The 27,629-nt window shown below is 41.7% G+C and overlaps 1 protein-coding gene and 1 non-coding gene across 4 annotated transcripts in view; one reads left to right on the forward strand and one right to left on the reverse strand.

Annotated features, from left to right (window-relative positions):
• Window positions 1-27,629, forward strand: part of sdk2b (sidekick cell adhesion molecule 2b) — a 966,819-nt gene that overhangs the window by 701,522 nt on the left and 237,668 nt on the right. For all 3 annotated transcript variants that reach the window (XM_080208817.1, XM_080208815.1, XM_080208816.1), the window contains exons 20-25: window positions 126-224; window positions 943-1,134; window positions 1,977-2,098; window positions 3,560-3,669; window positions 6,066-6,216; window positions 8,681-8,918. In XM_080208817.1, the coding sequence (XP_080064943.1) occupies window positions 126-224; window positions 943-1,134; window positions 1,977-2,098; window positions 3,560-3,669; window positions 6,066-6,216; window positions 8,681-8,918 (912 nt within the window). The remainder of the gene's footprint in view (window positions 1-125; window positions 225-942; window positions 1,135-1,976; window positions 2,099-3,559; window positions 3,670-6,065; window positions 6,217-8,680; window positions 8,919-27,629) is intronic.
• On the reverse strand, window positions 20,333-20,403 carry trnag-gcc (transfer RNA glycine (anticodon GCC)). The gene has a single exon. It is a non-coding gene; the product is annotated as a tRNA-Gly (tRNA).

Here is a 27,629-nt window from a genome sequence, read left to right on the forward strand (position 1 = left end):
AAAAGACAGACAATGGAAGTGTACGTTGACCTTGGGTGGGATTTTACAGTTTCTGGATGAGCAAGGCCATAAATCCTGCCCATGGTGTGGCAACTCCTAATATTGTCACGTTATGCTTTCTTCAGATCCTGGTCCAATTGGCCATCTCAGTTTCACAGAAATCCTGGATACCTCTCTGAAAGTCAGTTGGAGAGAGCCACATGAAAAAAATGGCATTCTCACAGGTAAGATCTTTTGAAGATTAGTAATATTGTGCTTTTTATTCAAGAACTAATTTCTCCAATTTAAATGGACATTTTTCTACCTCATGGGCATATCACAGAAGAGAGAAAAGCAGGGCTATTGAAGTGTTTCTTTGATAATTGGAAGAAAAGGCGGTTTAAATAATACAGAATGAGAAAAAGAGAATAAAATGCCTGTGTAATATTTATTGATTTTAGAGGAGGTCAATTGATGCGTTTGTTTAGATACAAATCAGGCCAATGAATTTATTGCAGTTCTTACAATGGGATAGGCAATTCACTCACCACAGTTTTCTGATTATGTACAATTTGCTATTGTATAACTTTTTCAAATATATTTTATAATCACAAAAACTTGTCTTTTCTTATCAGTAAGCTTCCAACACTAAGCAAAACATGGTAAGATAGTGTAATAATTCCCCAGACTTAAATAGCAGATCTTCAATCCTGCTCGCCAGTAGGATTTATCAGTGCCATTGAAGTCGATGGACTTTTGGGTGACTTGTATCCGCCACAGAGCCCTAGTCAATGATCCCACTGTGTTCAGAAAAACATACATGTTTTCAATACAGCAGTGTTCTGGTTTACAATCTTAAAATTCTTATCCTCAAAACAATTGAATGAATCCCTTTCTTTTACAATCAGGCACAAAGGATGATTTGCAAATAACTCAAATGTCTGCACTGTTGTTTCTATCTAGGTTACCGCATCTCTTGGGAAGAATACAATCGCACAAACACACGTGTGACGCACTACTTGCCTAATGTGACATTAGACTACCGTGTTACTGGATTGACTGCTCTCACCACATACACCATTGAAGTAGCAGCCATGACATCTAAGGGGCAGGGACAGACCTCATCATCTACCATCTCCTCAGGGGTTCCCCCAGGTATGAAAAATATCTACATGGTTATCTCAGTATAATTGCATGATTAGATAATAATACTGATCAGCATCTCCGTTATTCTAAGATGCAGATTAATTAACTTGAAACTGCACAAACCAATAAGTTTTAGTTACTAAAATTGTCATTTGACTTCAGAATGTACATTATTAGCCCAAAGTACCCTTTATACGAGTAAAAGCACTCCTTCTACAGTACTATATTGCATTTTCCTCAACCGTAGTGCCCTTTCTCCATGTGATACCATCAAAGGGTTCATAAAAATGAAAACTAGTGTATATGACAATGAGGTTGATCAGCTCATGAAAAGGAAACTCAATTCAAATTCAATTTTGTAGATGTTTTCAATTTAATCATTCTATTACTCATGCTATTTTTAAAAAAATGTTACTTGGCTATTTTCATGTGGTTATCAGAATAGAGCATGTCCTGCAGATATGTGGAATACTACTGCCCTTCTCTCACCAGCAGCATATTTGTATTAGCTATCATATGATCAGATGTGAATAGAAGCTCCCTCAACTCAGCCTATATATTTGAACTTCTACCAGGAAATGTTAAGCAACCAGAAATTTAGCATCCCTTTATTGATTACCTCCAAATCAGTAAGCAACTTTGAGAGTCATTGTCTAATAAACTGAGCATTTTCCCCTCAGGGAAAATGCTGCTAGCTTGGTATGCCTCAGGAGAGTGGGAGGAATATACAATTGCTACTAAGGTTATTCAGTCTTTTCTTGTAAAATAAAGACATTCTTAAGTGTGGTGTTGTTGCTGTGTATATTTTCCATAATGCTGTGTTTTTGTATCATCTGTGCTCCTTTCAACAGAATTGCCTGGTTCCCCCACAAATATAGCCATTTCGAACATTGGCCCTCGCACAGTAACCCTTCAGTTTAAACCTGGCTATGATGGCAAAACCTCCATTTCTCAATGGTTGGTGGAAGCTCAGGTAGGGTGGACACAAGCATTTACACTTCCCAATGATGAACTTGTGAAATGTTAATAATTCGCTAGTGTTGTGAAAATCTAGTTCATAATTCAACTTGAACATCTCCTGGAACTTAGTTCCAGTAGGTAATTGTATTTCCTTTATCCCTATGAATTTCAGATGTGTCACACTGCAATACATCAATTAAGTCACTGTTTCTAGTGATTTCCTGATTGAAGATGCATGTTAACATATGAACACATTGAATTTCACATGTTCATTTTAAGTTGCCTGTAGAAAAAGCAGTGGGCTTGGATAAGTGTTTGCTTGGATCCATAATCATAACCCAAGACCAAAGCAATCATTTTTGAGCATTGTGACAAACTCAAACCCTTGCCAGTAATTCCACTGGCTCAGTTTGAACAAATCCTAAGTGACCCCTCCCACCGACCCCATATCTTCACGATCTCCAAGACTGGCTACTTTTATCTCTGTAACATTGCTTACATCCACCTCTCCCTCAGGCCATCTGTTGCTGACATCCTCAGCCATGCTTTTGGCACCTGTACACATGACAATTCCATTGGTCTCCTGACTGGCAACCTTTCCACCCTTCATAAACGTCACCCCCTCTGCTGCCCATGTGCTTTCTCACACTTGTCAACATCCCTTTTCTTGCTGACTACATTAGTTTCTGGATGCCAAAGTTGAAATATTTTCATATCCTTGCTTCTGATTGTTCCCTTCTCCCCCGAACTCTCTGTTTCTCTGATTCTGGCCTTTTATGTGTTTCCTCCACTTACTATCAGCCCAGCATTGATGACCATGCCTTCAACTCTCTAAGCTGCAGGCTGTCGAATTTGGTCCTTCAAGCTGCCTGCCTCTCCAGCTCCCTCTTAATGAAAACCATATTAATAACTCGTCTCATTGATCAAGATTTTAGTCAACACTTCTAAAACCATTTTATTTGACATTCTTGGAAAATGAGGGAATATGTTGATACATGATTGAACTTTTAACTTCAATGTGTTAAAAACATTGAAAAGAATTGCTCAAGTTATTATGCAAACCTTTGACATGACAACACCAAATTTATCTGCTATTTGAATCCAGATGTTAGCCTAGCTTTCAAATATAATCCTTCCATTAAAATAATGGGATTAAAAATTATGGTGTAATTGATTAATCAGTCAAGCAATGGCATTAACAACAATAAAATGTAAAGGTAAAATCAGCATAGTCCCAGATGACCATAGGCTGCTCTCCCCTTTGAGGGGGAAAGCTGACAGGTAGTCAGTTAGCCTGAGGATGACCACACCTCAGGTGAAGGATGGGCCTCGCTGATCGCTTTTTTATCATGGTTGCTGTTGAGACCTGTTGCTTCTTATGGCATTGATATTTCATCATGAATGTAAGTGTACGAAAAATATTAAAGGTTTAAGTCTGGCTACTTATATAACAATTATTATTCTCCTCCCTCAGGTTGGTGTAATTGGTGATCATGAGGAGTGGCTTCTTGTTCATCAGCTGTCTAATGAGCCTGATGCTCGCTCACTAGAGGTTCCCAACCTCAATCCATTCACACATTACAGGTACAGTTTACTGCCTTTATTACAGTACCTTTAGTCTCCATGTGACAAACATGAATTATTGAGTAGAGATCAGCATTAACCCATTTGTACTGCCCTGAAAATCCAAGTTGGCCCAAAATCATAACTGATGGACCAAGGAAAATATGAATTTTTTTTAAAGATGCTGTCTAATTACCTCCTTTTCTGAGTCCTGTACAAAAGAATCAAAAGAATAGTCATATTCTTTCTCCTTCTGAGATCTCCATCATAGATGCCAGTATCCAATTCAATTCATTCACCAGAAGCAACTGAATACATAAGGCACAGCAAAGTCTAAGGGCCTCGATTATATAACATCCCAGGTGGACACCTGCTTACCTGGGCCCCTAGCCAAGCTTTCCATTACATAAACATTGGAATCTATACAATAAAGTGGGAAATTGCCCAGGTATACTCTATACCTAAAAAGCAAGATGAGTCAGAACCCTGGCCAATTACCTACCAGCCTTCTTGGAATCACCAGTAAAATGATGAGGGAAAATAATAGCACTTGACAACAAGCAGCAACTGGTCTTTAATACTTCATTTGGGTGCTGCAAGAACCTCTCAATTGTTGAACTCGTCACTGCAACTGTTTGTGGCAATGCCATCACTTCCTGCTGATTCATGCACATCCTAACTTGGGCATTGTTCACTGTAGATAAAACTCTGGAGTTCCCTACCTAACACCTTCACCACAAGAGATACAATACTTCACAAAGAAGGCTTTTTGACCTTCTCGAGCGATCAGAGATGCACAGTAGATGCAATTTTGTCAAAATCCTCAGAACAAGTAACAAAAGCTAATCTGTAACAGAGTGATTCTCATTTTCAGACCTTTTCTCCATATCCAGATCAAGATTTCTTTCAGCACAGAATGACTGAGAGAAAGTGATTGTATGGTTTATCTGTTTGGATACAGTAATTTAATTGAAGAAAAATTGTGCGATTGTTCTTAATGACCGTTCAGGTAGTTTAGGCCTTTTTCACCCTTTATTTAGAGTACTGTGAGCGTGCCAACAACTACTTCCACAGCATGACCAATCAGACTCGACAGCCAATCTGCCCAAGGTTACGCTTCATTAGGGGGGATGCGGGCAGGATGGCAGAGGGGTAGAGATTTGAACGGGAGACCCAAAACAGCTTTTACACAAGCAGGATTTCCCCACTCGATTATTCCCACCATTGCCAGTGACATAACTAGGATGACACCTACTTGAAACACAACAGGTCCCCCACGATATGCACCTGGTGATCAAAACCCACCGGCGGCCCACAGGTGAGTTATAGCCCCCATGGGGGGAGAGTGTCATGCCTGGGCAGTATCCTGGCTTAGCCCCAAGGAACTATCCCCTGACATTGCTCACCTCCCTTCCCCATTGCATCACTAGGTAATGTTGTGGGAGTCGCCTCCCTGTTTGGCTGAGTTCTAAAGGTATGGTGGTAAAAGCTGGCTGTGCAGCTGGTGGGCCACACTCTATTTCTGCTGCCTGAGATGACCCTTTGCCAAAAGCATGACAAAATTCCACCCAATATATTTGAAATGCCTCTGTAGATATATTTTCCAATACTCAACTTTTGTTTTTTTAGTAGATTTTAAACTCTTCAGAAAACACCTCAATATGTTCAGCTTTTGGATACCCACACATTTCTCCGCTGTTTATTGTTATAATTGTGCACCATCTAGAAGAACAAACTACAAAACTGAGGTAAAAGCTGGAAATATTCAACAGGTTCAATAGCATCTCGTCAAAAGAGCAGATGAACATTTTGGGCGTAGGTGATTTGTAAGCCATGGAAACTGAAAGTTAAGCACTTTCCATTATTAGAATGAGTAAAATTAAAGTGATGGGGAGAATGAATCACAGGTAGAGTGCGAGATGCCTGGAGTGTTGACTCTCCCAGGTATTACTGGGTCTACTGTGCTCCAAATATCCACTTTAAACTTCTCCTAAAAGTTAGAAAGAAGTTGAAAAAATGTTGGATGGCACTCAGAAGTCTGAGTCAGATAATGAAAGATAACCTGAGAATAAAAGGTATTAAAACAGAGCAATAAGAAGAAACTGAAAAGTGAAACTTTAAGAAACGTCAAGCATTAAAGGGAATGGAGGGAGGATTGCAGAGAGGAGCAAGAAATTGCAAAAGATAACTGAAGTTAGACATTGCACAATCACAGAGGGTTACAGAGTGCCCAGGCGAAAGCAAACATGCTGAGGTAAATGATCAACTTGCTATCCAGGCACAGAACTGGCTTGGGGAATTAGCAATCCCTTTTTGACATCCATTTATTTTCACAGTGAGTTTATTTCACAACCAGTTTACTGTTAAACTTCCTCAACATTCAGGGGGGCCTTTCATTCCACACTGTGTTTTCACAGATTCCGCATGAGACAAGTCAACATTGTTGGAACAAGTCTGCCAAGTCAGTTATCACGCAAAATCCAAACCCTCCAGGCCCCACCTGATGTGGCTCCTGCCAATGTGACCCTGCGTACAGCAAGTGAGACAAGCCTCTGGCTCCGTTGGGTGGTATGTAACAGATGTGGGCTATCATTTCAGGATTAAGCACTGACATAAGTTTTTCTTTACCTTGCATCTTTATTTCTGTGGTTATAATATTTGTGAATCCTAATGTTGCAGAAGGCAATGGTTTGCATGTTTTGATCCCTTTGTCATTGTATTCATCCCAGAGAGAGAAAAGATATCTCTGTAAGTCATTCTCCAGTTCGAGATGCATATCTTCTTAACGCACTGTTAATACCCATTTCCAGAGTCAGGACTGTGCAGACTGATAATGCAACAATAGAGAACTATATGCAAAAAGTGGCTCTGAATATTGAGAGGTGCTTTTTCCTGTTTGTGAAACACCACACAAAAGAGAAAAAAGGGACACTGTGACATTCAGGTTTAACATAACCACCAACAACCCACCCATCCTTCACGCACAATCAAAGTCACTTTTATGGCAGAGGAATGGAAACTGTCAGACCATTCCTTTCAGTGTTGGTTTGGGAGAATTCTTAAGTTGTCATGTTGAAGCTTTTCTCAGAGATTGAATTTATTAGAACGTTTTTGATGAGAATATTGTAGCATCTCATATCAATGTTTTGAACTGTCCACAATGTGTTACTCAACAAAAATAAGACAAATGAATGAAAAGATGTGTAACAATGTGCTAGAAGATGTCATGAGATCGTAGTATTTATTAATTGCTGAATGTGATTGTGCTCAAACCCAGGTATATAGAATTTGAAAGCAAACCCCCTACAGTGACCATTGAACTAATGTGATAAATTACACTGAATGCCATGAAGAGTGCAAAATATTTGACCTACATTGTAGAAAAGTTCGCAGATTTGTTTTTTTTTGGTGGGAAAAGAATGAGAGCGGATATGAACTCAAATTAGTACTAAGTGCATTGGGACAGAGGTCACCATTATCAGTTCAGTTCATGGCTCTGGAAAATGCTAGCTTAAGCTTGTTTATTTAGGCATTTATAAAATAACTCATTAAAACTGCCAAAAATGACAGGATGAAGAAGATTATTCATCTCTTTGGAGATCGTGACAATCATTTAAAGAGAAATTCAACCTTCCAGTTATTAGCCGAAATGATGATACAAGATTTCATACTTTAAAATATCTTGATGCACTAGACAAAACACTTTTCATTAGACATTGTTAACTTTTTATTGGAAACTTGATACAGCACAGTGGCACACTGCTGCCTCACAGCACCAGGGATCCAGGTTCAATTCCCATCTTGCTGTCTGTGCGGAGTCTGCACGTTCTTCTTGTGTCTGCATGGGGTTTCCTCCAGGTGCTCCAACTTCCTCCCACAGTCTAAAAGGCATGCTGATTAATGCATTGGCCATGCTAAATTCTTCCTTAGTGTATCTGAACAGGCGCCGGAGTGAGATGACTAGGGGATTTTCACGGTGGCTTTGTGGCAGTGTTAAAGAAAGCCATCCATGACACTAATAAATAAAAACTCTTAAAAAAAAACTGAACTATCAGAATCTACCATCTTTTACTTTCAATGACAAGCAAAAGCACCAATTTTGCTACATTACCTTCTATCCTTAGTGGGCACCCAATCCCCTAGAACCTGTGTTTACTTCTGTTTTTTTGCTTTCCCAATCTATCTTCCACTGTGTGGGTTTTCCTTGGGCATTCTTCCTTTAGCTTCCTCTAGATGATCACGCCAGCTGTGTTTTAATTCATCACAACCTAGGCTTTCAAGCTGGGCTCCCAAATGATAGCATTTTCTCTGGTGCAGGCCTAGTCAACATCTATTATCTCAGTCTCCCTCTATCAGTTGGCTGCAGATCACCCAAGAGCAAAACCTGTAACTTCCTTCTGTCTGGTATTTCTGGATTTACAGGGAAACCTGTAAACAGATCTCAAAATGACCCTACTCTCCATTGTAATGGGACATACAATAGCCCTTTATCTGAATAGAAATAGCAATCAGCATCCTTTAATTACTGCCGTTTTTCCATCTTAGAAACAAAGAGAGATGTTCTGGCACAACTATTTACAACTTGATACCAATAACACTTCTCTGGATTTTTGAGGATTTAAACTGGAACTTTACCACCTCCCCGTCCCAGAATCGGGGCAGGTGAGGCTCGCAGAATGGAAATCTCCATTGGGCGGGATTTTACAATCTTGCCCGAGCGAGGTCGTAAAATCCCATCCTTAGAGTCTTCTCATTATGGACTTAGAAACAGTTGTCATTGCCCTGGGTGTTAACATCTGGCAACTCTTTTTCATGAACACAATATGACTCTCCTTTTGATCTAACAATTAAACTACCCAGGTTTACTATCAGACAGAGTCTGGCATAGGTCACATGACTTCTTCCATTTAACCTACAGATACAGTTCCAAACCGTGATAGTCTTATAAACCAAAAGATATACCCCAAAAGCATAATCATATAAACCTCATACTTGTAACATGATACAATCAGATATTTTATTATTTTTCCAGCCTTTGCCCGAGTCAGAATATAATGGGAATCAGGAATCTGTTGGATACAAAATAAAATATGGAAAATCAGATGGAAATGGATCCACTCTGGCACATATTATCAATGATCGAATTGAACGGGAGTTCACCATCGAGGATCTGGAGGAGTGGACTGAATACAGAGTGCAAGTTCAAGCATTCAATGCTATCGGGTCTGGACCATGGAGCCAAGAGGTCAGAGGTCGCACAAGAGAGTCAGGTAAGGTAATGCTAAATCATATGCATGAAATAGAGCTCTTTATGGTTTCACATTTTTACCAATAATAAAGAATTAAGAACATTCTCCAGAGGAAGTGAGGGTCTCCTCTAACGTCTCATTGAATTAGTGCATCACAAAGCTTTGCATTAAACCTTATAAACAAGGAAATCTCAGGATCAATCTCTTTCCAGCTCTGAGTTGGTCTGGGCAGCAGTGCAGTAATATATTGGTTTCTGGTTCAGAATGTTAGTGAGGGCATGGTTCCTGAGTTCTGTATGTTGATCCTGACTCAAAATTGTATATTGAGCTTTCAATTAAAGAAATTGTCAGTTAGATTTCCTTTTTAAGCCTCCAACAGTGAGACAGGCTGCAGTGGTCACCGTCAAGACTTACAGAAATAAAATGGCATTTCAATGACAGAAAAGAAACTTGCAAGGATGAGTGGAGCAGTCAGGAGTTTGAGTCTTCAGGGAAGTGAAAAAACTAAGAAAAAAATCTCCAGAATGATTAAATGCATAAAGCCAATAATAAATATGCAGCAATGGATTGATCAAATGATTGTGTAATCTGTAAAAATGAATGACCAAAGATCCCCTGGGTAACTAATGAAGGTGCTGTTTGATTAATAGAAAATGATGCTAGGTGTGTACAGTTCACCAACACAAGCTGATAACAGTGTGATCCAGTGTGAATTAAAATCAAACCTAGATGATGCATCTTTGTCATTGCAACCTCAGAGTAGTTTATGCCTTGAACTCCCCATCATTTGAAGTCTTGCCATTTCCAAATTTTCAATCATAGAGTTGACTGTGATCACTCTTAGTCTCCCTGGCAACCTCTAGCTCTTCTATCCATCCCCTCTGCTCCTGATAAATCTACCACAGCATCCACACACATCTTAACTTATATGCTTATATCCTATAGCCCTTCATCCACTCCCTCCATAAACCTGTCCTCCATCAGTGCCCTCATCCTGACCAAATCACTGACATCCCCACATCTGGTGTCCCCCTAGTGCAATAACCAACACCACAACTTCAAATTGAAGGACTATAGGTTTGAGTGCACTTACTGCATGATATTCATACAGCACTACATCCAGTTGGACTACATATATTTTTCTCTTAATATGACAAAACCCTCTAATTACTCCAGAATTGGGCAATCATCAGGAAAAATGGGCACAATTAGAGAATGTTCTGAAAGAGAACCTTGCCTTGTACCTGAATGTTAATCTATTACATGGACATGATAACCAGAAGCACTAAACTTGCCGCAAATTTAAAATACAATCTTCCAATTTAATAGTAACAGTTAACGTCTTTTAACTCAATTGGTTTTCTTGTTCAGGTTCTCATTAAATATATGTGTGGAGTTTGCACATTCTCCCTATGTCTGCATGGGTTTCCTCCAGGTGCTCCAGTTTCCTCCCACACTTTTTAAGGGGTGTGGGTTACATTGATTGACCATGCTAAATTGCCCCTTTAGTGCCAGGGGCATTAGGAGGGTAAATAAGTGCGGTTATGGAAATAGAGCCTGGGTGGGATTGTTGTCAGTGCAGGCTTGATGTACTGAATGGCCTCCTCCTGTGTTGTAAGGATTCTGTGATCAAGGTGGACAAAACATGTCTAAAGATGGACCAAGCCAATTTTGAAACACTTGATTGGAGTCTGGAATGATATCTGTGAAAGTCCATAGAGTAATACGTCTGCCCACTCTCCTCTCCACATGTGGGACTTGGACTGTCCACCAGTATCAGACCAAGAAGCTCAACCACTTTGACGTGAGATGCCTCCTAAAGATCAACTGGCAGGACGAAATACCAGGCACAGCGGTAGTGCTGTCCTGAGCTGGCATGCCAAACATCCACATAGTGAGACAATCACAATTGATCTGTTTCATTAATGTCCTTTAGGGAAGGAAATCTGCCATCCTTAGCTGGCCTGACCTACATGTGACTCCAATCCCATGGCAATGTGGTTGACTCTTAACTGTTCTCTAGGGCAATAAATTCTGTCTTTGCCAGTGACATCCACACCCTATGAAAGAAAACATTCAAAAATAGAATTGGGCTGATCCTGTCGTCAGAACACCTGACACTCACTCACCAAAGCAAATCTTCTAAGGAGAGATTGAATCTGGGATTCATTCTCATGCCTGCCAAAGTGCTTACAAGGACATTCTGAAGGCATCACTTAGAGTTTTGTTAGTGACTTCAAGCCCTGGGAAAAGCTCACCCAGGATCATTGTGTCTGGCACAAGTTCCAACCAAATAAATAAATAGTGCCACCTCCTTTGAAAGCAAATACACATCAGAAGCAGAGACAAAATGCAAGCAGAGAAAAAACTGAGTCAGCAACGTGTCCAAAACTCAGTCATTGCAGTATCCTGTCTGATTTGCAGCAGAATCTTCTGGTCCCAGTTCAGCCTTATCAGCCATCTATATACCCACCAGAATCCTACCAAACTCATAGAAACATAGAAACTAGAAGCAGGAGTAAGCCCTTTAGCCCTTTGAGCCTGCTCCGTCATTCATCTTGATCATGGCTAATCATTGAATTCAATATCCTGATCCCCTTTTCTCCCAGATCCCTTGATCCGTTTGGCCCCTGGAGTTATATCTAATTTCTTCTTGAAATCACACAACATTTTGTTCTCAAATACATTCTGTGATAGTGAATTCCACACATTCACCACCCTCTGGCTGAAAAAAATGTCTCCTCACCTCAGTTCTAAAAGGCTTACCCCTTATCCCCAAACTGTGACCCTAGTTCTTGACTCTCCTGCCATTGGGAATATCCTTCCTGAATCTACTCTGTCTAACCCTTTTAGAATTTTATGAGATCCCCTCTCACTCTTCTGAACTCCAGTGAATATAATTCAAACTGATACACTCTCTCCTCCTGTGACAGACCTGCCATCCCAGGAGTCAGCCTGGTAAACCTTTGCTGCACTTCCTCTATAGCAAGGACATTCTTCCTCAGATAAAGATACCAAAACTGCACAGTACTCCAGGTATGACCTCACCAACGCCCTATATAATTGCAGCAAAACATCCCTATTCCTATACTCAAATCCTCTCACTATGAAGGCCAAGGAACTATTTGCCTTCTTTACTGCATGCTGTACCTGCATGCTTATTTTCAGCGATGGATGCACAAGAGCTCCAAGGTCTCATTGACTAACCCCTTTCTCAATATACACCCATTCAAGTAATAATCTGTCTTCCTGTTGTTGCTATCAAAGTGGCTGACCTCACATTTATCCACATTATACTGCATTTGCCATGCAGATGCCCACCCTCAGCCTGTCCAAATCACACTGAAGCAAATCTGCATCCTCCTCACATCTCACCCTCTCACCTAACTTTATATCATCTGCAAATTTGGAGATAATACATTCAGTTCCCTCTTCCAAATCATTATTATATTGGGATCCTAGCACAGATCTCTGCAAAACTCTACTAGTCACTGACTGCCAATCAGGAAAAGACCCATTTATGCAAACTCTTTGCTTCCTATCTGTTAACCAGCTTTCTATCCATCTCAAGACATTACCTGCAATCCCATGTGCTTTAACTTTGTATGATAGTCTGTTATGTGACATCTTGTCAAAAGCCTTCTGAAAGTCTAAATAAAGTCTAAATAGTCAGCATGGATTTGTCAAGGGCAGGTCGTGCCTTACAAGCCTAGTTGAGTTCTTCGATAATGTGACTGAACACATTGACGAAGGAAGTGCCGTGGACGTAGTGTACATGGACTTCAGCAAGGTGTTTGATAAGGTCCCCCATGCAAGACTTCTTGAGAAGGTGAGAGGGCATGGGATCCAAGGGCCTTTGGCCTTGTGGATCCAGAACTGGCTTGCCTGCAGAAGGCAGAGAGTGGTTGTGGATGGGGCTTTTTCTGAATGGAGGTCAGTCACCAGCGGAGTGCCTCAAGGATCTGTTCTGGGACCCTTGTTGTTTGTCATTTTCATAAATGACCTGGATGAGGAAGTGGAGGGATGGGTAAGTAAGTTCGCTGATGACACGAAGGTCGGTGGTGTTGTGGATGATCTGGAAGGATGGCAAAAGTTGCAGCAGGACATAGATAGGATGCAGGACTGGGCGGAGAAGTGGCAGATGGACTTCAACGCGGATAAATGTGTAGTCGTCCATTTTGGCAGAACCAACGGGATGAACGAGTACACTATCAAGGGCAGAAGTCTGAGTAGTGTTGAGGAGCAGAAGGATCTTGGGGTCCGGGTCCACAGGACTCTTAAATCGGCCTCGCAGGTGGAGGAGGTGGTCAAGAAGGCGTATGGTGTACTGGCCTTCATTAATCGAGGGATTGAGTTTAGGAGTCAGGAGGTAATGCTGGAACTTTATAAGACCCTTGTCAGGCCTCATTTAGAGTATTGTGCGCAGTTCTGGTCGCCTCACTATAGGAAAGATGTAGAAGCTATTGAAAGGGTACAGAGGAGATTTACAAGGATGTTGCCTGGACTGGGAGGCATGCCTTATGAAGTTAGGTTGAGGGAGCTGGGACTCTTTTCCCTGGAGAGACGAAGGTTGAGAGGCGACCTGATAGAAGTTTACAAAATGTTGAGAGGAATAGATAGGGTGGACTCTCAGAGGCTATTTCCCCGGGTTGAAATGGTCGCTACGAGAGGACACAGATTTAAGGTGCGGGGAGGGAGGTTCAGAAGTGATGTTAGGGGTAAGTTTTTCACTCAGAGGGTGGTGAGTGAATGGAATCGGCTGCCGTCAGTGGTGGTGGAGGCGAACTCGCTGGGGTCTTTTAAAAGACTCCTGGATGAGTATATGGGGTTTAATGAGATTGAGGGTTATAGATAGGTCTGTAGGTTGGTAGGTGATGATGTGATCGGCGCAACTTGTGGGCCGAAGGGCCTGTTTGTGCTGTAGTGTTCTATGTTCTATATGTTCTAAACCACATCCATTGGTTCTCCTCGGTCAACTCTATTAATTACAGCCTCAAAAAATTCCAATAGATTCATCAAGCATGATTTCCCCTTTGTAAATCCATACTGACTTTGTCTGATTATACCACTGCCTTCCAAATGTCGAGTTATTAAAATCCTTGGTAACAGACTCCAAGAACTTCCCCAGTACTGACATCAGGCTCATTGGTCTATAGTTCCCTGTTTTCTCTCTACCTCCCTTTTTGAATAGCAGGCTTACGTTCACTACCTTCCAACCTGTAGGAACTGTTCCAGATAATGGACCTGATGATTGAATGATCAAATTAATGAATAACATAAACCTCAAAAATATTGATTAAATATTTATACTGTTATTGTGAAACAAGGTCAAATTTCCACTTTAAACACTTACTGTACTTGAAACCACTAGGTTAAATATTTCACATATCTACTCACTGGAAGCTACATGTGTAAGCATCAATTTAATGCTCCCAGCAAAGATCCTTATCACTTCGGAGTGACGGTGCAATTTCAAGTGCAACTTTCACACAATTTATATCCATTATTTCAAATAGAAGATTACTCAAAGCTCATAATGTTCGATATACATTCTCACTGCTCAAAGTCAGAAAATTACCTCTTCAGCTGGATATATCCTGTCTCGAGACTCCAAAAGCTTGTGCTGCCAAATAAACCTGTTGGACTTTAACCTGGCATCGTGAGACTTCTTGCTGTGCCCTCCCCTATCTCCACATTTCCACGTCGTTATATCCTGGAAGGCAGAGCTGAGTACTTGCAGTACTCAATTGTTGTCACAGGATGGCAGTAAAGAGCCCTGTAAGTGTCCTGTCATTGTTGAAAAGTCAGAATGTTAATCTGTTTCAGTGTAAAGACTGCAATACGTTTGAAGTTTCTGCACTTTATTAATATTTTGATCATTAATCTCTACAGTAAGCAACTGAAAACTATGATGCTTCTGTAAGATCATTGAAAAACCACTCACAGTTTGGGGAAAATAACGCCCTTTTTTGTTTTGCTTAAATGATGTCTGAAGTTTCAGCTTTCAGTATGGAGAAATAATGTCTGTGTTGGATCCTGTGCTGTGCAACGTGACGGCTGTTTCTCAATAACCAGAGTCCCACTTCTTGAAGTCTGACAGAATTGTGGCTCCTGATTATAATTGAAGCTGTCAAACTTGTTTATTCTACTTGGCTCATTCTGAGCTGGATCAGATATGGATCTACACCGATCATTTCAATTCCTTTAATGGAGTTCAGTAACTCCTTCCAGCTGCTTTGAGTAGCTGGGAGATGCATGGCAGAATAAGTCAACCTATTTAATGGATATGAGACTGCACTCTGCAATTTTCTTTTTTCATTCACAGGACATCGATGTCACTGGCTGGCTAGTATCTTTTTACTAGTATTTATTGCCCATCCCTAGTTGCCCTTGAGAAGGTGGTGGTGAGCTGCCTTCTTGAATCACTGCAGTCCATGTGCTGTGGGTTGACCTACAACGCTGTTAGGGAGGGAATTCCAGCTACTGCGAAGGAATGGCAATATATTTCCAAGTCAGGATGGTGAGTGGCTTGGAGGGGGACTTGCAGGCGGTGGCATTCCCATACATCTGCTGCCTTGTCCTTCAACACGGAGGTGGTTGTGGATTTGGAAGATGCTGTCTAAAGATCTTTGGTTATTTTCTGCAGTGCATCTTGTAGATAGTATATACTGCTGCTATTGAGTGTCGGTGCTGGAGGGATTGAATGTTTGTGAATGTGGTGTCAATCAAGCAGGCTGTTTTGTCCTGGATGATGTCAAGCACCTTGAGTGTTGTTGGAGCTGCACCCTTCCAGGCAAGTGAGGAGCACTCCATCGCACTCCAGACTCTTGTTAATGGTAGACGAGCTTTGTGCAGTCAGGAGATGAGTTACTTGTCACAGAATTCCTAGCCTCCGACTTGATCTTTTATTTATGTGGCAAGTCCAGTTGAGTTTCTGGTCAATGATAACCCCGAGGATGTTGACAGCAGGGGATTCAGTGATGGTTACACCACTGAATGTCAAGGACAATTAGTTAGACTTTGTTTAACTGGTGATGGTTATTGCTTGGCATTTGTGTGGCACGAATGTTACTTGCCACTTGTCAGTCCAAGCCTGGATATTGTCCAGATCTTGCTGCATTTGAACACGGACTGCTTCAGTATCTAAGGAGTCATGAATGGTGCTGAATATTATGCAATCACTGGCGAACATCCCCACTTCTGACCTTGTAATGGAGGGAAGGTCACTGATGAAATAGCTAAAGATGGTTGGCCTAGGAAACTCCCTGAGGGACTCTTGTAGAGATGTCCTGGAGTTGCGATGACTGACCCTCCACAATCATAACCATCTTCGTATGTACCAGGTATGACCCCAACCAGTCAAGAGTTTGCCCCGATACCCATTTATTCCAGTTTTGTTCAGACTCCTTGATGCCACACTCGGTCGAATGTAGCCTTGATGTCAAGGGCTGTCACTTTCACCTCACCTCTGGAATGCAGCTCTTTTGTTTATGTTTGAACCAAGGCTGTGATGAAGTCAGGAGCTGAGTGACCCTGGCAAAACCCAAACTGGGTCTCACTGAGCAGGTTATTGCTGAGCAGGTGCTGCTTGATAGTGTTGTTGATGACCCCTTCCATCATTTTACTGATGATTGAGAGTAGACTGATAGGGCAGTCATTGGCCGGGTTGGATTTGTCCTGCTTTATGTGCACAAGACATAACTGAGCAATTTTCCACATTGTTGGATAGATGCCAATGTCATAACTGTTGTGGAAGAGCTTGGCTAGGGGAGCAGCAAGTTCTGGAGCACAAGTCTTCAGTATTGTTGCTGGAATGTTATCAGATCCCATTGTCTTTGCAGTATCCAGTGTCTCCAACCATCTGATGATATCACAGTGAATCGAATTGGCTGGAAACTGGCATCTGAGATGCTGGGGACCATTGGAGGAGGTTGAGATGGATCATCCACTCAGCACTTCTGGCTGAAGTTTGCTGCAAATGCTTCAGCCTTATCTTTTGCACTGACGTGCTAGGCTCCTCCATCATTGACGATGGGGATATTTGACGAGCCTCCTCCTCCAGTAGGTTGCTTGGACTCCTTGATGCCACACTCGGTCAAATGCAGCCTTGATGTATTCACCATTCACAACTGGATGTGGAAGGACTGCAGAGCTTGGATTGCTTAGCTCTGTCTATCACTTGCTGTTTTTAACATGCTAGTAGTCCTGTTTGTTGGCTTCACCAGGTTGGCACCTCTTTTTGGGTATGGCTGGTGCTGCTCCTGGAATGCCCTCCTGCATTCTCCGGTGAACCAGGGTTGATCCCTTGGTTTGATGGTAATGGTTGGGTGGGGAATATGCTGGGCCATGAGGTTACAGATTGTGCTGGAGTACAATTCCACTGCTGTTGATGGCCCACAGTGCCTCATGGATGCCCAGTCTTGAGATACTAGACCTGTTCAAAATCTGTCCCATCTGTGCACAGTAATGGTGCCACACAGCACGATGGAGATTATTCTCTATGCAAAGATGGGACTTTGGCTCCACAAGATGCATGATCAGTCTTACCAATGCTGTCATGGACAGATGCATCTGCAGATTGGTAAGGATGAGGTCAAGTATGTTTTTCCCTCTTGTTGGTTCCTTCACCCCCAGTCTAACAGTTACATCCTTTAGGACCCGACCAACTCGATCAGTGCTGCTGCTGAACCACTCTTGGTAGTGAACATTGAAAAACCCCAATACAATACGTTTTGTGCACTTGCCACTGTCAGTGCTTCCTCCAAGTGTTGTTCAACATGGAGGAGTACTGATTCATCAACCAAAGGAAGACGGTACGTGGTAACCAGTAAGAGGTTTCCTTGCCCATGTTTAACCTGAAGCCATGAGACTTCATGGGGCCCAGAGTCGATGTTGAGGACTCTGAAGGCAACTCTCTCCCAAACGTATACCGCTGTGCCAACAGTCCTGCTGGGTCTGTCCTGCCGATGGGACAGGACATATCCAGGGATGGTAATGATGGTGCCTGGGGTATTATCTGTAAGATGAGAAAAGCTACATCAAACTGTTGTTTGACTAGCCTATGAGACAGCTTTAGCAATTTTGGCACTGGCCCCCAGATGTTAGTAAGGAAAGCTTTGCAGGGTGAACAGGACTGTTTGTTTTGCCATTGTCTATTCTGGTGCCTAGATCGATGCCAGGTCCGTCAAGTTTTGTTTCTTTTTATTGACTTTGTAGTGATCAATACAACTGAGTGGCTTGCTGGGCAGTTAAGAGTCAACCACATTGCTGTGGTTCTGAAGTCACATGTAGGCCAGACCAGGTAAGGACGGTAGACTTCCTTCCCTGAAGGACATTAGTGAATTCTGCCTTTTCTTCCTTGAAAATCATATATCAGGGCCTTGATCATGCATATACCTCCTCTGATTTGAATGTAGCTAAATCCCTCCTTCCTTCTCAGGGTTAACCTGCAAGGCAGTTTAAATACAATTGGTCTATCAACATGAACTATTTAGTGTTCTCAAGAGGCTGGGCCTGTGAGCTAAAACCAGTTGTACAGATAATTAAATCTCAAGAGTTGCAGTTGATTGAGGCTGTTGATGTTATTGGGCTTTAATTAAACATTAAATTGCAGCAAGTTATTTAGAAAGGGTGATAATTGATAAAATGAAAAGTACCAGGAAGAGGATGACTAATTGACCCTTTCCTCCTGTTGCAAAACAGAGACTGAATGTCAGTGATACAGCCCAGTTTAAACGAACAAAGAATTACTTCATGTGATTCCAATTTGCCCAATCTTTCTCCTAAATGCAGCAAATCTACTGCATTTCAGTAAAAGGAACAATAAATTTGGATCTCGGATTGCTGTGGGAGACTGTTTTTCATTCTTATCTGAAATCAGTAAATAATCTGAGAACGTAGATGTGGATATGGCAGAATAATTGTGAATGTTGCCCTTCAGAGCAGTAATTCCACTGACTGTGATTGACTGGAGAAGGCAGGAAAATGAAAAATCTCTGCCACACTGATCAATGGATTCCTCGTTACGTAGAATCATAAAATCATAGAATCCCTACAGTGAAGAAGGAGGCCATTTAGCCCATTGAGTCTGCACTGAACGCAATCTCATCCAGGCCCTGTCCCCGTAACCCAACATATTCACCCTGCTAATCCACCTGACGCTAGGGTCTACTTAGCATGGCCAATCAACCTAACCCGCACATCTTTGGAATGTGGGAGGAATCCGGAGCCCCTGGAGGAAACCCACACAGACACGGAGAATGTGCAAACTCCCCACAGACCCAAGGCCGGAATTGAACCTGGGTTCCTGGTGCTGTGAGGCAGCAATGCGAACCACTGTGCCACCATATTACCCTAACCTTCAGATTTTTCACCAATTTCTTATTTTATGCATCCTTTTAATCAACACTTAGATAGAAATTGTCATTAATTGTTTTAATTTTCATACCTGCAATAATATTTTATAATAATGATGCAAAATTCAGCAACCAAAATCAAAGAACAAATAACTTGAAGACAAATAACTTGCAAACAATGCTGTGCTGGTCCATTAGTACCTGTAAAGAAGTTAATGTTGAAACCTGGGCTGATCATTGTTGAGTCAAGCCTCCTTCTGAACAGATGAAATTAACAGGCAGGAATATGTTAATTTTAAAGTTATTAATGTCACAAGCAGGATTACATTAGTACTTCAATTAAGTTACTGTGAGAATCCCCTAGTAATCACACTCCGGCGCCTGTTCCAGTACACTGAGAGAGAATTTAGCATGGCCAATGCACCAAACCAGCATGTCTTTTGGAGGAAACCGGAGCACCTGGAGGAAACCCATGCAGACACAAGGAGAATGTGCAGACTTTGCACAGACAGGTACCCAAGCCAGGAATCGAGCCCAGATCCCTGGCACTGAGAGGCAACAGTGCTCACCACTGTGCTGCCCTTGTACACAAGCTGGTCCATTTAGCCCCGTGGTGGTTCGAGCATCATGACTCAATATTCAGCAGTGTACCCCCAACCCCTGTAATCCCCAGCAAAAGGTAAAGGAAAAATCCGAGCCAGAAGGGAAAAAAGTACTCTCAGGAACTTTGACTCCCTCAGCCAATCAAAAACAATACATGAGCTGACATGGACCAGGTGCTACCAATAAAGATACTTAGTTGCTTTAAAAAGTTTATTTATTGGCAACATTGCAATGAAGTTACTGTGAGATTCCCCTAGTTGCCACACTCCGGTGCCTGTTCGGGTCAATGCAACTAACCAGCACGTCATCCAAACTGTGGGAGGAAACCAGAGCACCTGGAGGAAACCCATGCAGACACGGGGAAAACGTGCAAACTCCACACAGACGGTGACCCAAACTGGGAATCGAATCCAGGTCCCTGGCGCTATGAGGCAGCAGTGCTAGCCACTGTGCCACCCTGGTGCCAAGAAGGGATTTTGCATTGACCAGGAATCAAACCCAGGCCTCCCGCTTGGCAGGCGAGAATTCTACCACTGAACCACCAATGCACACAGTGATTTATGAGGTGATCTCTGCCCCCAGTTAAGAACTATTCCAACTCTTCTTGAAATTATATAGAGTTAGCACCCACCACGACAGTGACAATAAATTCCAGAGGTTGACTCCTCTATTGGGAAGGAATTTCCTAACATTGAGACCTTTCCTACTCTTGAGTTTAAGCTCAAGCCCCATGGTCCTTCCTAGAGGCATAATGACAATGTCATTGCATTAGTAAGCCAGATGCCCAGGCTAATGCTCTGGGGACATGGTTCAAATTCCATTGTGGAATTTTAATTAAATAATGCATCTGAAATTGCATGACCTTTTCAACTTGCCATGCATTCTATACTTCATCCTTCTTTCTCTTGTGGAATTTTAATTAAATAATGCAACTGAAATTGAAAGCTAGTCTCAGTAATGCTGACCATGAAACCGTCATTAATTGTCATAAGTACCCATCCTGTTCGCTCATGCCCTTTAGGAAAGGAAATCTGTTGCCCTGATCCAGTCTAGCCCATATGTGATCCCAGACCCACAGAAATATAATTGACTCTTATTTGTCCTCTGAAACGTTCATTTCTAGGGCAATTAGGAATAAGACCTTAGAAATAGGAACAGGAGTAGACCATTCAGCCCTTTGAGCCTGCTCGAGCATTTAATAAGATCATGGCTGATCTAACACTCAACAGGCAGGATTTTACTGCTTCACTTGTCCTGAACTGTAAAATTCCGCTCAAGGTCAATGGACCTTCCCATTGTTCGTCCCTCATTTGCTCCGATTCCTGTGGTGGCTGGGGTGGTAAAATTCCAGCGACTCAGTCCACTTTCCTGCCTTCTACCTGTAACCCTAAATTCCCTACTGATTAAAAACCTATCAATCTCAGCATTGAAAATGTTGGAGAGGTCAACCTCCACAGTTTTCTGAGATGGGGAACAAGTTAGGCTTTACCAGCAATGCCCACATCCTGTTAGGATGAATTCATACTGAAGATACGGAATAAAAAATAAGGTAAACTGGAATAATCTCACAAAAGGCACCTAGCCAGCTATTCAATTATTTTATAGGTCCTGAATAAAATATGATGATTAAGAGATAGGACATCAATCTAATAATATAGGTACTTCTGTATTATCGATTGCTCATCTAGAATTCTGTGAATTATTCATGTCTTTCAGCAGCAACACATTTTCTCATGATTCTGAGTAGAAGTATTTGGTGGAGCCTCTAATATGTGTGTGCACAGCAAGAGAGAGAAGGATGAGGTGTAGATCACTTAGCAGATTGAGAAGGTCATGAGTCCTGGGTAGTGGTATCACTGCTTTTGGCAGATTTCCATTTCATCCTTCAGTCCCAGAGGGGATCCAAGAGAAGAGACTGAGGTCACAAGGATCTTGGAACCAGGAAGATGAATTGTATTACTCAATTATTTCAACAAAAAGGAGTGGTGGGCACAACAGGATGTAAGGAGTTTAGGAGAAGTCCAAGAATACTGAAGTTACAGATGGAAAAAGAGGGTTTTAGCACATTTTTCAAAACATCAGGGGCAGGAGGGGCAGCAGGAAGAAAGACATAAGATGGTTTGGAAGAGATTTTCAGAGGATGGAGACGTAATGACTGAAATATGTGTCCTTTGATGGTGGAACAGTGAAGTTGGGGATAAGCTATGATTTTAATTTAGAGGAACAATCAATGTGGGCTGGACTCTGTCCTTTTCCCTTCTATTGTCCAATCAATTACATAAGTAGAAGCCAGGTGATGGAGAGAATATGGAATCTGAAGCTCAGTTTGGGCTCAATGAGTTCACAAGCAGCCCAGTTTGGTATGCAAAATATCCAAGGACGACTTCTTACTGTGTTTACCCCAGTCCAATGCCGGCATCTCCACATCAGTGGTGAGCACAGAGAGATTTTGGTGGGAGCTGAAGAGGATGACTCTTTAGTCTTCCCAATTTGAAACCGAGGGAATTGTGGCTGGATGTTGGGCAGGCAATCTGACAGCACAGAAAAAAATGGAGGGATCAAGAGAAGTGATGGAAAGATAGAGCTGGTGTTATCCATATAACCTCTAGAAACAGACCATGTTTTGTGGATGATTCTGAGGGTCTCCCAGTGCGTTGATGTTGGATTGACTGGAAAATTAATTACTCGAGTTACACTTGGATAGTTAAGGATAGAACCAATTAAGGGCTGCTCCACTGAACGAGGCAATGGAGGAAAGGTTTTAAAAAGAATGAATATTGGCCATACAAGAGAAATAATAAAACACACTCATTGTTGTAGAAAGTCTTATTCATTGGCCATCATTTTGGTTTGGGTTGTTTCAGTGTTGTGGAAAGGCAAAAGCATGATTGGAGCGATTCAAAGATAGTTGTGGGAAAAATAGGTTTGTGGAAATTGGAAATATATTCAAAGCATTTGGAAAGGAAAAGAAGATGGGACAACAGTTCTCAAGGACAAAATGACTGAAGATGGATATTTTTCAGGGTGGATTTGACAATGTTTATGGAAGTATGAGAGTTGGTTATAGGACCTAAGAAAGGAACAGTTTACATGTCAGCGAGCTGGATATAGCAAAGGATAGAGTTATTGATTGTACACATTCTCCAACAACTCAATTGTCAGATACAATTTCATAATGGTTATACTCTTGGGTTTGTAATCCAGAGGCCCGGACTAATAATCCGGAGGCATTCAAATCCACCAGGGCAATTGAGGGATTTCAATTCAGTTAATTAGTGAATTTGGAATAAAAAGCTACTATTAGTAATGGTGACCATGTAAATTTCCAGATTGTCATAAAAACCCACCTAGTTTACTAATGTCCTTTGGGAAAGGAAATCTACTGTCCCCACTCAGTCTGGCCAATACGTGACTCGAGACCCACTGCAATGTGGTGACTTCCGCACTGAAGTGGTCCAACAAACCAACCAGTTGGCATCAGCAGTTTCCCAAAGGCAGTTAGGGATAGGCGATAAAAGCAGGCCATGCCAGTGACACAAACATCCTATAAATGTATAACTATAATCAATGGAGAATCTGAAATAAAACAGGGGAAAGTGCACTAGCACTAAAGAACTGGATACTTAAGAAAAGAACATAATACAATGTAAAATATAAAACAAACTGTGGGATTATGTTTGTGGGATTGTGGTCAGTGAAGATTCGATGGGCCAAATGTTCTCCTTCTGCACTGTAGGGATTGTACATTCTTTTCCTTCTGCATTGTAAGGACTGTCTCATTTCCTTCTTTATGAATGGTATGTTTTGTCTGTGTAGCGCCTAAGAAACAGTACTTTTCGCTGTAAATATATGTGATGACAATAAATCAAATCAAATCTATGTTTCTATGAAACTGATCTATTCAAACTTGTAATCATCAAGTTGCCTCATAAATGAATAATAATAATTAGAAATGTTTTTTGTTCATTTTTGCTAGTTTGCTACACCACAAATGTAACAGGATGGTGTGCTGAAACAGCACACAGGCATTGTTATTATCACAGCAAGGGCAACTTGCATTTATATCGTGCCTTTAATAAAGTAGAAATTCTTGTGGCACTTCATATAGGAATTATGAAACAAAATTTGGCATTGAAACACAAGAAAGTACAAAGACAGCTGATCAAAAGTTTGGGCAAAGAGATGGGTTTTAAGGATGGTCTTAAATATGGTTTTGTGAAGGGAAGGTCGTGTCTCACGAACTTGACTGAGTTTTTCGAGGAAGTGAAGAAGATGATTGATGAGGGTAGGGCAGTGGATGTTGTCTACATGGACTTCAGTAAGGCCTTTGACAAGGTCCCTCATGGCAGACTGGTGCAGAAGGTGAAGTCGCATGGAATTAGAGATGAATTGGCAAGATGGATACAAACTGGAATAAAGAAGACAGAGGATAGCAGTGGAAAGGTGCGTTTCTGAATGAAGGGCTGTGATAAGTGGTGTTCCTCAGGGATCAGTGCTGGGACCTTTGCTGTTTATACTATATATAAATGAATTGGTGGAAAATGTATCTGGATTGATTGGTAAATTTGCAAATGACACAAAGGTTGGTGGATAGCGATGAGGACCATCAAAGGATGCAACAGGATATAGATCAGTTGGAGACTTGGGCAGAGAGATGGCAGATGGAGTTTAATCTGGACAAATGTGAGGTAATGCATGTTGGAAGGTTTAATATAGATAGGAAATATACAGTAAATGGCAGAACTCTTAAGAGTGTTGATAGGCAAAGGGATCTGGGTGTACAAGTACACAGGTCACTGAAAGTGGCAATGCAGGTGGAGAAGGTAGTTAAGAAGGCATGTCTGCCTTCATCAGCCAGAGTATTGAGTTTAAAAATTGGCAAGTCATGTTGCAGCTTTATAGAACCTTAGTTAGGCTGCACTTGGAATATAGTGTCCAATTCTGGTCGCCATACTACCAGAAGGATGTGGAGGCTTTGGAGGGGTACAAAAAAATTTACCAGGATGTTGTTTGATATGGAGGGCATTAGCTGTGAGGAGAGGCTGAAGAAACTTGGGTTTGTTCTCATTGGAGCTACAGAAGTTGAGGGGAGACCTGATAGAAGTTTACAAGATTATGAGAGGCGTGGACAGAGTGGATAGCCAGAAGCTTTTTCCCAGGGTGGAAATCAATTACTAGGACGCGTGGGTTTAAGGTGCGAGGGGCATGGTTTAAAGGAGATGTACGGGACATTTTTTTTACACAGAGTATTGGGGCCTGGAACTCATTGCTGGGGGAGGTAGTGGAAGCAGAAATGGTAGTGACTTTTAAGGGACGCCTTGACAAATACATGAATAGGATGGGAATAGAGGAATACAGTCCCCAAAAGGGTAGGGGGTTTTAGTTAAATCGGGCTGCATGGTCAGTGCAGGCTTGGAGGACCGAAGGGCCTGTTCCTGTGCTGTAATTTTCTTTGTTCTTTCTTCTTAAAGGAGGGGATGGAGGAAAAGAAGATCAGAGAGGGAATATTATAGTTTAGGGCTTTGGAAGCTAAAGGCGCTGTCAACAATGGAGAAGAGATGAAAATCATGGATTTGCAAGGTGCCAGATTTTGAGGTTGTGGAGACCTCAGAGAGTTTGCACGGCTGGAGGAGATTGGAGAAATGGGGGTAGGAGCTAGGCCACAGCGCAATTTGAAAACGAATATTTGATAGTTTTAAAATTGAAGCACTGCAGGACTGAGAACCAATCTAGGTCAGTAAGCACAGATGGATGAACAAAATTAGGATACAAGTTTCGGAGAAGCTCGCCATCAGCTTAGTAACCAATCTCATTATAACTTGGCAAGAGATCAGTGTGTTTCTAACCTGGAATTTTTTTAATGTAGATTCACGAAGGCTACATCAGTCCAGTGATTATTTGATTCTGATAATAATGTAGATACGCATGTTTTTTATTGAATGTATAAAAGATCAAAGACAGTAGTGCAAACATAATTATAAACTGATCCTATCCCGAGAGCCATTTGATTAAAGCCCGTATATCGGATTATGTTGGCACCGGAATCTGTGTAAATTTAATTTCCTGATAGCTGATCTTCCATCGCTTGCAGCTATCAGCTGTGATTGCATATTCTAAGAAAGGGCACTGTGAAAAGGCTTATAATGCAATTTTATTTAATGTAGAATTACTTCTAGGTTCAAGATACAGGAATCATTGAATTTCATTGACTTATAGTCGGAAACAAGGTCTAAAATAAAAGTAGCTATCATCAACCAGCTAAGTAGCCTAGCTGTTAGGCGCTCTAGCTAATACAAATCCACCTTGTCATGTCAAGATTGTATTAAAGGGCAACAAGTAGTTATAACAAAATAGTTAATTACTATCTGATCCAACAAGGGCAACAATTCTGGCCGTGCTAACAATGCTCGTATCCCATTAAATAATTTAAAAATTCCCAATGGCTTACAAATGAAGTCCCTACCAAGTGGACAAGAAAGTCCCTAGATTTGTCCAGTGCTCTGTACTGATCTATGAACTGCAGTAAAGATGCTACAACTTGTCACTGCTCCTGCAGCGTTGAAGGAAATACTAACATTTGTTTCTTCTCCTGAAAGTCATACAGGGGCTCCTACTCGAAATGCAGATGTGTTTTAATTGGCCGAAGATAACTTATCTTCCACAATCAGAACCCGTGAAAAAGTTATGATGTTATGGTGCCTCACTGAGCTCCACATTGCACTATGGGTTCAGTTGTGGTGTCTCAATGATGAGATCTTGAGACTGTGTGACAACACTGTGCCTTTAAGGAATGTTTTTTAGTCATGTTTCTGTGCTGAATGTGTTACCAGTTCCTTACATTTTATTAGAACTGTTTGATCTGGATCCAGAAGCACTGCATTGTTACTGCGGCAACGTAATTGATCTTAAGTCTTCATTTCTTTATGTCGGTGAATGGTTACTGCAGTGATTGTCTTTTAGGGATCAGTCTGTAGAGTAAGAGGAGGAAGATTATTATCTGAATGGTGACAGTTTAGGAAAAGGGAAAGTGCAACATGACCTGGCTGTCATGGTGGAATAGTCACTGAAGGTTGGCATGCAGGTACAGCAGGCAGTGAGAAAAGCTAAGCCCGGATGCAGTTCTTATGTGCCTCCTGGCCATTAGCATTTTGCCCCTTGGGCATTGCAAGAGGACCCAGACTGGCACTGTCGGTTTCAATAGCCAGGGGAGCAACCCTGCACATGACCCTCTGGGGGGGACCCCTATTGCCCCCCCCACTTCATTTCAGCATGGTCGGGCTACCAGTTTCCCTCAAGTGGGGAGCTATAGTAAACACCGCTTGAGCGAAATACTGCTGGCTGAGACTGGGGGGAGGGCAAAAGCATATTAGAATAATGTGGTAATGAACTTTTGCATAAATTATTCAGCTCCGCACCAATTTCAGGCGCAGAGCTGATGGTGCCGGAAATCTGGCCTCCACTAGAGTCTTCCAGCCCACCGTGCTATAAAAGCAACGCAATAGGATGGGAGAATCACCCCCGCAGTCTTAGATTTCATTATGATGGAATTTCTTTTCAATGAGATGAGGGTTGAAATTTATCATCCACCATCTAATAATTTCAGTTTTGCCTACTGACCAAAAACAACTGAAATAATTTCATTAATCACTCGGAGGGTCACTACCGTTCTGGTTAATAAGAACATAAGAACTAGGAGCAGGAGTAAGCCATCTGGCCCCTCGAGCCTGCTCCGCCATTCAATACAATCATGGCTGATCTTTTTGTGGACTCAGCT

The sequence above is a fragment of the Carcharhinus amblyrhynchos genome, chromosome 21 (assembly GCF_965287045.1).
Source record: "Carcharhinus amblyrhynchos chromosome 21, sCarAmb.v2.hapA, whole genome shotgun sequence".
NCBI classification, from domain to species: Eukaryota; Metazoa; Chordata; class Chondrichthyes; order Carcharhiniformes; family Carcharhinidae; genus Carcharhinus; species Carcharhinus amblyrhynchos.